This window comes from Culex pipiens, chromosome 1 (genome assembly GCF_016801865.2).
Source record: "Culex pipiens pallens isolate TS chromosome 1, TS_CPP_V2, whole genome shotgun sequence".
Classification (NCBI taxonomy): Eukaryota; Metazoa; Arthropoda; class Insecta; order Diptera; family Culicidae; genus Culex; species Culex pipiens.
This window is the reverse complement of record NC_068937.1, coordinates 54072586-54086643: the sequence shown is the minus strand read 5'-3', so window position 1 is coordinate 54086643 and position 14058 is coordinate 54072586. Positions and strand designations below refer to the sequence as shown.

At 40.8% G+C, this 14058-nt stretch overlaps 1 protein-coding gene across 1 annotated transcript; it reads left to right on the top strand.

Moving 5' to 3' along the window:
- Window positions 1-7955: 7955 nt before the first annotated feature.
- LOC120412989 (serine--tRNA ligase, mitochondrial) lies at window positions 7956-13340 on the top strand. Its single transcript, XM_039573643.2, has 3 exons — window positions 7956-8575; window positions 12398-12974; window positions 13036-13340. The coding sequence occupies exons 1-3, from the start codon at window positions 8069-8071 to the stop codon at window positions 13278-13280; spliced, it is 1329 nt and encodes a 442-aa protein (XP_039429577.1). The 5' UTR covers window positions 7956-8068; the 3' UTR covers window positions 13281-13340.
- The last annotated feature ends 718 nt before the right edge of the window (window positions 13341-14058 follow it).

The following is a 14058-nucleotide window of genomic DNA, read 5'->3' as shown; positions in this document are numbered from 1 at the left end:
ACAATTATTTTTCAACAACATTTGAAATTCAATTGTTTGGCTTTTGGGATTTTTTTATAGCAAATTTTCCAGTGATCCAGTAAAGTGTTTTGCGATTGATATTTAAGTGCTCTGTACAGCACTTCAATACGCTGTAGGAGTTTTGCTTAGTCTAAAATTTCTATTTTTCATTAGGTCCTATACACATATAAAAGACAATAGCTTTTAAAACCTTTTAAAAAAAACTCTGGAAATGAACAATTCAAGAAAAATAATAAAGAATCTATCCTGCGCACATCAGTTGTTTTATTAGGAACGAGCAGGGTAGACTCTTTATTTACAGTGGGACATCGTCCCAATTACATTGTTTTGCTGGAATTTGATTTTTGATAACCTCGTGCTGTACTGTATCTCAAGCAAAACAATATAAATGTGAGATTGTATCCTGCGAGTTTTATAACCATGGTAAATAAGGTCCAGGGCATTTGTGGAAATACAAGGTCCCATCCCAGAGGGTCTCAGAGTATTGCTGTTTGAACATTCGTGCTCAAACTCAATCCATTTAAACGAATCATCTTTGCGGTTAATTTTACGCAGTTGGCCTGGCCGATCAGAAAAAATGTCCCAAAGTTTGGTTGAATTTGGTTGCAGGAATCCCGAGTTATAAATAAAAATGTTTGCATGTACGTATGTCAAAATGTCTTCTGTGTTCCCATTGGCCAGTTGTCGCACTTGCAGCATTTTTCAGGATGTGTCAAGTAAGCACTTTTAGATCAAAATGTATTGAGCATGAGCATGAGCATGAGAGACCACCCATGGTTGTCCTTCTCCGTTGCTGAACAGGACCGTAATATCCTATCAATACAACCGACCATACGCTTGAACGATCTAATGGTGTTTCCCTTATCAACAGCATGTATGAATGCGCTGAAAAGATAAAAGATCAAGATCATTAAAACTAGATCTGGAGCAAATAGGTAACAGTCGTTGGCCACCAACGGCGCCCGCCATGTCAGTTTGTAGATCTCGGGGGATTGGGACGGGAATGTTAGTTAGCACAGGTTGCTACAAAGGGTGGGTTCTATACGATATCCACACCCCCACGTGTGCCGGAAAACTACTTCTACTTGGGATTTTGTTAGTGGGTAAGGGTAATGGCCAGGATTCAACATAGAGGATGATGATGCGACCCAATAATCAATAAATTTTGTTTAATGGTGTGATGTATTATGCATTCTCAAGGCAAACAGTCGGAGTATGCGGATGAGACTATTCCCGGTTATTTGGTGTTGAGTTTAGCATAAATGATTCAATCTTAGACAGCCGGCTGTGGAAAGATAAAACCAACTAAAATGCGAAAACGCGAAACCGCCCGGACCGAAATACACACACAATCGGGGGGAAAACAAAGACGGAAACGGCAACGAAAATCCGGCGTGTTGCCCGCGACGCGCAACGTTCAAATTCTCCAAAGCAACTGTCAACATCGCGAAATCACCCGGGTCGAAATACACACACAATCGGGGGGTAAACAAAGACGGAAACGGCAACGAAAATCCGGCGTGTTGACCGCGACGCGCAACGTTCAAATTCTCCAAAGCAACTGTCAACATCGCGAAATCACCCGGGTCGAAATACACACACAATCGGGGGGAAAACAAAGACGGAAACGGCATCGAAAATCCGGCGTGTTGACCGCGACGCGCAACGTTCAAATTCTCCAAAGCAACTGTCAACATCGCGAAATCGTCCGGGTCGAAATACACACACAATCGGGGGGAAAACAAAGACGGAAACGGCAACGAAAATCCGGCGTGTTGCCCGCGACGCGCAACGTTCAAATTCTCCAAAGCAACTGTCAACATCGCGAAATCACCCGGGTCGAAATACACACACAATCGGGGGGAAAACAAAGACGGAAACGGCAACGAAAATCCGGCGTGTTGCCCGCGACGCGCAACGTTCAAATTCTCCAAAGCAACTGTCAACATCGCGAAATCACCCGGGTCGAAATACACACACAATCGGGGGGAAAACAAAGACGGAAACGGCAACGAAAATCCGGCGTGTTGCCCGCGACGCGCAACGTTCAAATTCTCCAAAGCAACTGTCAACATCGAGAAATCGTCCGGGTCGAAATACACACACAATCGGGGGGAAAACAAAGACGGAAACGGCAACGAAAATCCGGCGTGTTGACCGCGACGCGCAACGTTCAAATTCTCCAAAGCAACTGTCAACATCGCGAAATCACCCGGGTCGAAATACACACACAATCGGGGGGAAACAAAGACGGAAACGGCAACGAAAATCCGGCGTGTTGACCGCGACGCGCAACGTTCAAATTCTCCAAAGCAACTGTCAACATCGCGAAATCGTCCGGGTCGAAATACACACACAATCGGGGGGGAAACAAAGACGGAAACGGCAACGAAAATCCGGCGTGTTGCCCGCGACGCGCAACGTTCAAATTCTCCAAAGCAACTGTCAACATCGCGAAATCACCCGGGTCGAAATACACACACACAATCGGGGGGAAACAAAGACGGAAACGGCAACGAAAATCCGGCGTGTTGCCCGCGACGCGCAACGTTCAAATTCTCCAAAGCAACTGTCAACATCGCGAAATCACCCGGGTCGAAATACACACACAATCGGGGGGAAAACAAAGACGGAAACGGCAACGAAAATCCGGCGTGTTGCCCGCGACGCGCAACGTTCAAATTCTCCAAAGCAACTGTCAACATCGAGAAATCGTCCGGGTCGAAATACACACACAATCGGGGGGAAAACAAAGACGGAAACGGCAACGAAAATCCGGCGTGTAGCCCGCGACGCGCAACGTTCAAATTTTCCAAAGCAACTGTCAACATCGCGAAATCACCCGGGTCGAAATACACACACACAATCGGGGGGAAACAAAGACGGAAACGGCAACGAAAATCCGGCGTGTTGACCGCGACGCGCAACGTTCAAATTCTCCAAAGCAACTGTCAACATCGCGAAATCACCCGGGTCGAAATACACACACAATCGCGGGGAAAACAAAGACGGAAACGGCATCGAAAATCCGGCGTGTTGACCGCGACGCGCAACGTTCAAATTCTCCAAAGCAACTGTCAACATCGCGAAATCGTCCGGGTCGAAATACACACACAATCGGGGGGAAAACAAAGACGGAAACGGCAACGAAAATCCGGCGTGTTGCCCGCGACGCGCAACGTTCAAATTCTCCAAAGCAACTGTCAACATCGCGAAATCGTCCGGGTCGAAATACACACACAATCGGGGGGAAAACAAAGACGGAAACGGCAACGAAAATCCGGCGTGTTGACCGCGACGCGCAACGTTCAAATTCTCCAAAGCAACTGTCAACATCGCGAAATCACCCGGGTCGAAATACACACACAATCGGGGGGAAACAAAGACGGAAACGGCAACGAAAATCCGGCGTGTTGACCGCGACGCGCAACGTTCAAATTCTCCAAAGCAACTGTCAACATCGCGAAATCACCCGGGTCGAAATACACACACAATCGCGGGGAAAACAAAGACGGAAACGGCATCGAAAATCCGGCGTGTTGACCGCGACGCGCAACGTTCAAATTCTCCAAAGCAACTGTCAACATCGCGAAATCGTCCGGGTCGAAATACACACACAATCGGGGGGAAAACAAAGACGGAAACGGCAACGAAAATCCGGCGTGTTGCCCGCGACGCGCAACGTTCAAATTCTCCAAAGCAACTGTCAACATCGCGAAATCGTCCGGGTCGAAATACACACACAATCGGGGGGAAAACAAAGACGGAAACGGCATCGAAAATCCGGCGTGTTGACCGCGACGCGCAACGTTCAAATTCTCCAAAGCAACTGTCAACATCGCGAAATCACCCGGGTCGAAATACACACACAATCGCGGGGAAAACAAAGACGGAAACGGCATCGAAAATCCGGCGTGTTGACCGCGACGCGCAACGTTCAAATTCTCCAAAGCAACTGTCAACATCGCGAAATCGTCCGGGTCGAAATACACACACAATCGGGGGGAAAACAAAGACGGAAACGGCAACGAAAATCCGGCGTGTTGCCCGCGACGCGCAACGTTCAAATTCTCCAAAGCAACTGTCAACATCGCGAAATCGTCCGGGTCGAAATACACACACAATCGGGGGGAAAACAAAGACGGAAACGGCATCGAAAATCCGGCGTGTTGCCCGCGACGCGCAACGTTCAAATTCTCCAAAGCAACTGTCAACATCGCGAAATCACCCGGGTCGAAATACACACACACAATCGGGGGGAAACAAAGACGGAAACGGCAACGAAAATCCGGCGTGTTGACCGCGACGCGCAACGTTCAAATTCTCCAAAGCAACTGTCAACATCGCGAAATCACCCGGGTCGAAATACACACACAATCGCGGGGAAAACAAAGACGGAAACGGCATCGAAAATCCGGCGTGTTGACCGCGACGCGCAACGTTCAAATTCTCCAAAGCAACTGTCAACATCGCGAAATCGTCCGGGTCGAAATACACACACAATCGGGGGGAAAACAAAGACGGAAACGGCATCGAAAATCCGGCGTGTTGACCGCGACGCGCAACGTTCAAATTCTCCAAAGCAACTGTCAACATCGCGAAATCGTCCGGGTCGAAATACACACACAATCGGGGGGAAAACAAAGACGGAAACGGCAACGAAAATCCGGCGTGTTGCCCGCGACGCGCAACGTTCAAATTCTCCAAAGCAACTGTCAACATCGCGAAATCACCCGGGTCGAAATACACACACAATCGGGGGGAAAACAAAGACGGAAACGGCAACGAAAATCCGGCGTGTTGCCCGCGACGCGCAACGTTCAAATTCTCCAAAGCAACTGTCAACATCGCGAAATCACCCGGGTCGAAATACACACACACAATCGGGGGGAAACAAAGACGGAAACGGCAACGAAAATCCGGCGTGTTGACCGCGACGCGCAACGTTCAAATTCTCCAAAGCAACTGTCAACATCGCGAAATCACCCGGGTCGAAATACACACACAATCGCGGGGAAAACAAAGACGGAAACGGCATCGAAAATCCGGCGTGTTGACCGCGACGCGCAACGTTCAAATTCTCCAAAGCAACTGTCAACATCGCGAAATCGTCCGGGTCGAAATACACACACAATCGGGGGGAAAACAAAGACGGAAACGGCATCGAAAATCCGGCGTGTTGACCGCGACGCGCAACGTTCAAATTCTCCAAAGCAACTGTCAACATCGCGAAATCGTCCGGGTCGAAATACACACACAATCGGGGGGAAAACAAAGACGGAAACGGCAACGAAAATCCGGCGTGTTGACCGCGACGCGCAACGTTCAAATTCTCCAAAGCAACTGTCCGTAAGCACTTTTAGATCAAAATGTATTTCATATGAAGAGTGACAACAATGCACGAAGTTTTTCCAGGATTGAAATTGAATTTTTGAAAACTATGAAGGTTGAAAGATGAGGCATTGAGATCTGCACAAAATGGCGTCCTTATCTAAATTTGGCCCAAAATTCACATGCGACAAAGACAGCACGAGAATGAAATTTGAACTCAATTTTAGCACCCCATTTTTTCTGTTGGAGTATTAAGCCACTTAATCCTGATTACGAGAACTATTGTAGCGTGTTACCCATTTTTACTGTTATTAAGCATTTCCAGATCTATAACACAGTCCCTATTGAGAGGGAAAGTGCTGTTCCATCCAGATGCTGTAAACTAGTGCGTCCATCCCGGGAATTCCCGGGACAAAAATCCCGGGATTTTTCCAAAACCGGGAATTCCCGAATCCCGGGATTTTTCATAATTTGTCCCGGGAATTCCCGAAATTGAAAAAAAAAATCAAATTTTGGTCTGGAAATTCTGATTTGGTTGTAGAAATAGATGAACAGTTTAATACATAGTAATCAATACAAATTTTAAATTTGGATTCGGATTATATCAGCTTTAATTTGACTTATTAGGGAAAATTGTTTAAAATTTAGTTCACAGATCCGCAAAATGCCTGACGCTTTAAACATTTTCTATTTAATTTTATGTTTTTTTTTTAAAGACTGGGTATTAAATTTATATTTAGGATTTTAAATTTGAAAAAAAAATCTAACCTTAAAATATTTTTCATCAAACACCGGAATCTGGGGCAAGTAACGAATTAAGACTGCTATTTAAGAAAAAAAATGCATCGTGTTTTAAATAACTTCGGTTAAAACAGAAACAGAAAAAACAATTAGTACACCAATTTCCAAATCCAGTTTTTTTTTAAAGGTCCAATAAACTATTGTGTTTCATATGTTTAAAGGACCTAATAAAAAAAAGTCTAGAAATGTATTGCTCTGAAATCTCCTGTACCTTTCAGACTGTAGTCCTGATTTTCCCCAGTTGACGGTACTAACTTAAAGAGAATTAGTAAAATATGTTTTATTTAAAATAAGACATTGAAAACTTATCTAAAATTTTGCATTGACTGGTATCATTTTATTTTCTGATTTTTTTAAAGGTCATATAAACATATGAAGAACAATAGCTTATACGACCTTTTTTTTTTAAAAAAAAATCTGGTTTTGTTGTCGCTTCTCGTTTTTGTAGATATTTGTAATGAAATTTTTCAAGCTTTTCTTGTTATGGCATTTATAAAAAAATATATAAGAAATATATTCATAAAACACTTATTTAATTTAAATGACATTGAAATTGATATTTGTACTTTTTTAAATATTTTTTTTTCGATTTCTTTTAAATTATTTCAAAACTGTCGTCCTTGTCTAGATTGAAGTGAAGATGGCACCAATTATTATTAAGCTTATTCAATGATTTTAAGCTTGAAAGCCTATCAAATATTATGAAAATATAGATTTTTTGACTGCTTCAAAAATTTCCCGGGATCCCGGGAATTCCCGGGATTTCAAAAATATTTTTCCCGTTTCCCGGGAAATTCTAAACCCGGGAAAATTGGACGCCCTATGTAAACTCCTTTCCTTGTACCTTGTGCGCTATGTATCGCTAGAACCGCGGTGACAATTGGGTCCTAAAATGAAGCTTAGATTGCTGATATTCTTGTTTACAGCGATAAAGCTTATTGTTCTGAGTACAATGACCCTTTGTACGACTCCAAAGAGTTTAAAATGGATTTTTTGCAATTCCGTCGCGAAACAACTTACTTTTCCTGTCATTCTTGAACGACGAAATAGCCTACTTTTCTGTACCAAAAATAACAGAATCGAATAGCAACACTTTTCAAAATAAATGCTGAAAAGTTCTACTTTTCAGCACTGAAATGGGTGCTGAAAAGTTGAACTTTTCAGCACTTGTTTCGAAAAGTAACACTTTTCAACATTTTTTTGATTTAAACGATTTATCGACAAAATACTTGAAAATTTGACTTGAAATTTCACTAAATGGGTTTTTCGGAATTGCAAAAAATGTTGTATGGAACTCGTAGCAAAACTTGATTTTTTCAGCACTCGTCGTATTTATCCAACTCGGTGAACCTCGTTGGATAAATGTACGACTCGTGCTGAAAAAATCCTCTTTTTGCAACTTGTTGCATAAACTACTATTTAAATCAATTTTGAAAAATTAACCTCGCGGTCCTTCTTGACAGAAAAGCTCCTACTTGACAGCTCGTTCCAAGGGGACCATAGTTGATCCATCGAAAAAATGTTGTCTTGTAAAAAAAAAATTTGCATTAAAATGAAAAAAAGTGATCAGAAATGGATTTTAATCGTGTTTTTTACCGTTGTACATAAAAATTTACATAGGGCTTTAGTACCCAATTTTTTCGTGTCATTTTTCAAGCTCTTCCCAGCAGCACCCCCTTATTCGATGAACAACTGAGTCGACCAAAATTCGACCTTTTCCGTCAGTTCCTGTTTCTTTCTCAATGACAATTTCAACAAAACATCGCATGCATTCATTTTGAGAAACGTCAAAATCAGCACGTCGTTGTTTATATTTTTGCGGTCTTTTGCGTAATTTTTAGTTGAAACCGTTCTGTGTTTTAAAAAATCATAAAAATTCAATGAAATCAGTCAAATTTTGAACAGTTTTTCAACAATGTTAGCATTTAAAAGTTTATCCGTTCTAAAATCATTCCACTTGGAGCAAAAACTAGTCACCTACGCCCGTTTCGTTCATCACAAGTTTCACCTGGTGAAACCGAGCTATGACACCGATTACCTGCTAAATCCGGCCAACATACCGGAAATCCAGCACAACATTGAGCACCGCAAAGGCGTCGGAAACATTCAGCTGGTCCATGAGTTAAACAGTAAACTCCGTTCACTTCCCGCCAATGCAGGTGAGGCAGAAAGATCCCAACTAAATGATCAACTTCAGGCGGAGTTGAGAAAAATTCCCAACCGAACCCATCCGGGCGTGCTGCAGCACGGTGCGGATCCCAAAGTGGTGCGGTACTACAACGAGAAGCCGTCCCTCGGCGAGGGGGCAAAGGTGTTTGAGTTTTCCGAGATGACCAAAAAAATGAACATCTTTCGGATGGAAAAGCTGGGCAACTTTACCGGCCACAAGTCGTACTATCTAACGGGCGAGTTGGCCGAGCTGGTGAGTGTTTCAAATGGATAAACATTACTTTTTTAAAATCTTGCCAAATAAATATTGTCTTTGCCACGTCCTACGGCAAATGCAATCGGTTTGAACAGGTTTTGTGAAACCTTGCTTTTGCAAAATATTTCGTTTTTGTTATTGGTTTCGGATAGTATAGATTCAGAATTATAAATTATATAAAATTCATGGCATGAGTCTTTTGGCATTCTTCAACAAAGATGTGCTCTGGAACATAATTATAGTTCGTTCGTGAGGTTTTGAAAATCCAAAACATTGTAACTATAATTTTGTGCTCTGGAACATAATTATAGTTCGTTCGTGAGGTTTAGAAAATACAAAACTTTGTATGGTAATGAGCTGTTCTCTGAAGTTCCGGTAAATTAGTTGTATTTTGAGATTTTCCAAAAAGTGTCCTCGTGTGTATGGATGATCCCTAAGAACTATTTAGTAAAAACACGGCCTTTTTTATTTTAATTTTAATTGTTTTGGTGCCTTCCTTATGCCCAAAGAATTTATTTTGCATTAGAGCAATTCTCTTCGAAATCGGCCGATTTCGGCCATTTTTATTTTTTGTATTTTTTTATTTGGCTCGAACTTTGTGGGGGCCTTTCCTATGACCAAAGAAGCTATTTTGTGCCATTGGTTCACCCATACTAGGGAGCCCAGAAAAAAATGACCCCCTGCTCCACAAGCGGAAAACGGTTTTTTGGGTTATTTTAAGCATCTGTGCAAATTTTGAGCGAAATTGGTTGAGATTAACCCATTGATACCCTAGCCTAAAGTTGGTGAACAAAATGTTTTTCATACAGAGATGTTTTTTTGAATCGCTAATAACTTTTCCGGATAAAATTTTACAGCTTTAGTATGCTCTACAAAGTTGTAGAGCATTAAATGTTCAATGAGAATCTCACTTTTGGGAATATTTGGATGGAAGCAGCGCACCGTGCAGATCAAACCGTAAGAAAGTTGAGTTTTCCATACATTTTTAAATTTTTCCCATACAAACTTCACCTTCGAGTATCAATGTTGACCAGTTTTGCTCATATTTGGTCCAGAGTCCTAAAAAAGCTCAACACGCAGAAAAATAAGGCATATTTGAATCAACAAAACATTTTGTTGATTTGAAAATCAAGATTGTTGTTGAATCAACGCTAAACGTCAAAGCAACTTTTTCAAATCAACAAAAGATTTTTGTGGAAATGAGAAAATCAAGGTTTGTTTCAACGCAAAATTGGCGTTGATTATATTCAACATAATTTTTGTTAAAACAAACCTCGTACAGGCTGATTCTACAAAACATTTTTCTGCGTGAAGGAATAATAATCAGCTTGTGGAGAGAGGGCACCCTAACCCATACAAGTCTCCATACAATTTTGGCAGCTGTCCATACAAAAATGGTACTTTAAAATTCAAACGTCTGTAACTTTTGAGTGAATCAGTGATCAATTTGGTGTCTTCGGCAAAGTTGTAGGTATTGTTGAAGACTATTGAGAAAAAAATAGGTACACCGAAAAAACATTGCCGAATTTCTTATTAACTTTTTTTTTCACAAAAATTCAATTTCCTAAAATACATATTTTTGATTTTCGAGATATTTTGATATGTTTTAGAGGACAAAAACCCGTAACTTTTGAGCCACAGAGAAACATGGTCAAAAAATCTGCCGCCGAGTTATGATTTTTTGAAAAAATAGTATACAAAGCAAAATTTTACCTAATTTATTTTATGTAAAATTGATTTTGCGATCGAAAAGTACATTACAGATTTTTTAATAAAGGGCTCCGTTTTCAAGATATAGCCACCAAAAGTTTGAATTTGGCGAAATTTCCCCAGTTTTTCGATTTGAAAAAAGGCCATGAGATACCATTTCTGAAAATATTTTTTTTGATAAGTTCAAAAACATTCTCTCTAAAATTGTCTAAGAGACATTGAAGATTGAACATCTGGTTGCTGAGATACAGCAGTTTAAATTAAAAGAAACAGGAAAATTGAAGTTTTCTAAGCCTTACCAAAACAACCCTCCATTTTCTAATGTCGATATCTCAGCAACTGATGGTCCGATTTTCAATGTTAAAACATGAAACATTCGTAAAATTTTTCGATCTTTTCGAAAAAAATATTTTCAAAAAAAAATCAAAACTAATATTTCAAAAGGGCAAAATATTCAATATAACGAAAAAAATCCGATCTTTTAAAAAAAAATATTTTCATTTTTTTAAATCAAGCCTAACATTCCAAAAGGGCCAAACATTCAATATTACGCCCTTTTTAAATGTAAGTCTTGATTAAAAAAGTTGCGACAAATATTTGGATATTTTGAAAAAAATCAGTATTGATTAAAAAATTCTTAACTCGGTCAAAGATTTTTTGCACATTCTGGAAATTTCTGAAAAGTAGGCATTTGATGTCTCCTAAAACATATCAGAAAATAAAAAAAAAACAATTAAATTAAAAATCACCAAAAACTTGTTTACCGTTTATTTTTTTCAGTGTAGTCTTTATCCATTCCTACAACTTTGCCGAAGACATCAAATCGATAAAAAAACGCCTTCAAAAGATACAGATTTTTGAATTTCCATATATCATTTTTGTATGGACAGTTGCCAAATTTGCATGGAAAATTATATGGACAAACTAATAATGTAAAACGGCTTCTTTGGACATACTGAAGGCACAAAAAAAGTTTCAGTCGGATTTTAAAATGCAAAAAAAAATCGAATGACCGACATCTCAGAGAATTGCTTTACTCTAAAAACAACTCAATCTTTATTTCTCACAAATCTTTCTTAAAAATGTACTTTTTAACACTTAATTTCAAATTGCAAATTAAAACAAATTTTAGATATATTTCAGATGATGAAAAATGAAAAATTTCTTTCAAAGGAATTATCGAATTTTCCAAAATTTCTAAATATTGTAAAAAGAAACCCCTGACTCAATACACCGTGAATAAAAATTATTTTCTACCAATAAAGATTTTAATGTTTTTCTAAAACCAACATGGCTGACAAATTGTCGACCAGGAATGATACAAATACTTTAAAAAAAATGAACAATGTGCATTTTCAGTGTACAAACGGGCATATCTGATGAACCAAGTTCTCGACGACAATTGGTAATATAATTGGTACAATAGAGTTAAAAACCATTGAGAGATAAGAGAACCAAAGCTAATAAAATCAAAATTAAATTGTGTATAATAAACAGAAACCAAATTCGAATATCAGTGAAACTAAATAAAATCAAAGATAGATCGTAGCTAAAAATGGGAAGAAGAGAAAAACCGTTTTGCGATGTTTCAGGTACATCCACAACAGTTGATTCAACATGCTGCAAATCAAAACAATACCGTCTACAATCACAAATTACTTCCCTTTCTCACATTGGCACACCTCTTCTTTTTAGCCGTCTTGACTCTGACCCTCGCTGGTCAAAGGTTTACGAGCCGTTTCCACAAGCCACCAGCAAGGTCACACTTTGTCATCATGATGACGACCACCCTTGTGGCCTGCAAAACGTATAAAATAATTATCCCCAATTTCAAAGGCTTTGAAAGGTTTCATTCCTGGTTGGCCATTTGGCGGTCATGTTTATTTAAAAAAAAGATCAATCAAATCTTCATTCAGGATGTATCAATTAAAAAATAGTTAACTTTGTGATGTTTGTAGAAGCACTTAACATATCGTGATTATTAATTTTCATTTCCATTTGCTATTTCTGGACCCTGAATTCAGTACCATCATTGACAGTCACTGCCCCAAGAGTGAATGTTTGAACGATATAGATTGATAATTTCTACGCTTTGTTCAACCATTCCAGGAGCAAGCCCTCATCCGGTACGCGCTCTCAAAACTCCTGGCACGCAACTTCCACCTCATCACCGTGCCGGACATCCTGCCGGCTCGCATAATCGAAAGCTGCGGCATGAGCACCCACGGCGAACGCAACCAGGTGTACAAACTCAACTACCCGCACGAAACGCTCTGCCTGTCGGGCACTTCCGAGATGGCCCTGGCGGGATACTTTGCCGGAACCGTAACGGAGGAGTCGCGACTGCCGCTCAAGCTGACCGCCGTCAGTCGGTGCTTCCGGGCGGAAACTTCGGCACTGCACGAGGAGAAGGGCATCTACCGGGTGCATCAGTTCACCAAGGTTGAGATGTTCTCCGTGTGCCGGCCCGACCAGTCGGAGGCGATGCTGGAGGAGTTTCGGGACATCGAGGTGGATCTGTTTGACGCGCTGGGCGTTCACTTCCAGCTGTTGGACATGCCCGCGTGCGAGTTGGGTGCGCCTGCCTACCGGAAGTATGACATCGAAGCGTGGATGCCGGGCAGGGGCATGTACGGGGAAATTTCTAGCTGTAGCGATTGTACGGATTATCAGGCGAGGAGATTGGGTAGGATTGTTTTGCTTTGTAATTAAAATTAAAACTTTAATGATAATCTTCTTTAACACAGGAATTCAATATCGCTCCGGAAGCGACAACAGTCAGCTGAACTATGCGCACACGGTCAACGGAACGGCGTGCGCAATACCACGAATGTTAATTGCCCTGCTGGAGAACTTCCAAAACAAAGACTACACCATTACGGTTCCGGAACCGTTGCGACCCTTCATGCGAGGGAAGGACAAAATTAGCCGAAAGAAAGTGTTGCCCGAACTGAAGCTAACCAAGCGATTAGCTCAGGAGGAAATTTGTTAAGATCGGTTATCGTTACGCAGAATAAGAATTGTTTAAATAAAATCAATTAATATGAAAAGAGCTCTCATCTCATCCCTTTCATAAGAGGCCAACGAAACACTCCCTCTTTATGCGAAATAAAACTGTCTGATTGATAAAATTCAAAAAAATAAAATGCCTCCCTGTTTTTGCACAATCCAATCCGGAGTGCCTCCGTCATGACCAAAAACAGTATCAACTGCTCCCGTCGAAAGAGTGTGACGAAGCGTAACGGCACTTCACAACGTCCATAATCTCGATCTTCTGCGTTGGTTTATGGCAAAGAATAAAACAAACTAGGACTGAATTGAATAAACGGTGCGTGCACTCATACTTGTACCAACCACACACAAGATTTTGCAAATCAAGAATCCGTTTCGGTTCACCGGAGGAGATTCCGATGTCGCCAGCCCGTCAAGCGGAGCCCAATGAAGCGGAAAGTTCTTAAAAACCAAACGGTCTTGGTTCGCTATATCGTCATCGGTTGAAAATGTTTCGCGTTGAGTTCAATCGCACCTTGGGAGCGTTCGGAGTAAATGCTTATCTCGTAATCTCATTTCGGCAGGTTTGTGGTGAAGATGCTTGAAACTACGAATGAAACATTACGCAAATAGGTGGAAGGTAGAGTTTGATTTTACCTCTTAAAAATAAATAAAATAGAAGCACAGTTGTAAATTAGACTTTTTTGGGCACTTAAAAAATGTAGTCTTTTATATATCATTGTCCATGCATTCCCTATGCAAAAGAAGTTTTTTTGTGC

Bases quoted from the DNA above. Each gene is read 5' to 3' on its own strand.
- LOC120412989 (XM_039573643.2), top strand. From the start codon at position 8,069: ATGTTAGCATTTAAAAGTTTATCCGTTCTAAAATCATTCCACTTGGAG. The intron at 8,576-12,397 runs GTGAGTGTTTCA...CAACCATTCCAG, and splicing joins CGGGCGAGTTGGCCGAGCTG to GAGCAAGCCCTCATCCGGTA. The intron at 12,975-13,035 runs GTAGGATTGTTT...TCTTTAACACAG, and splicing joins TTATCAGGCGAGGAGATTGG to GAATTCAATATCGCTCCGGA.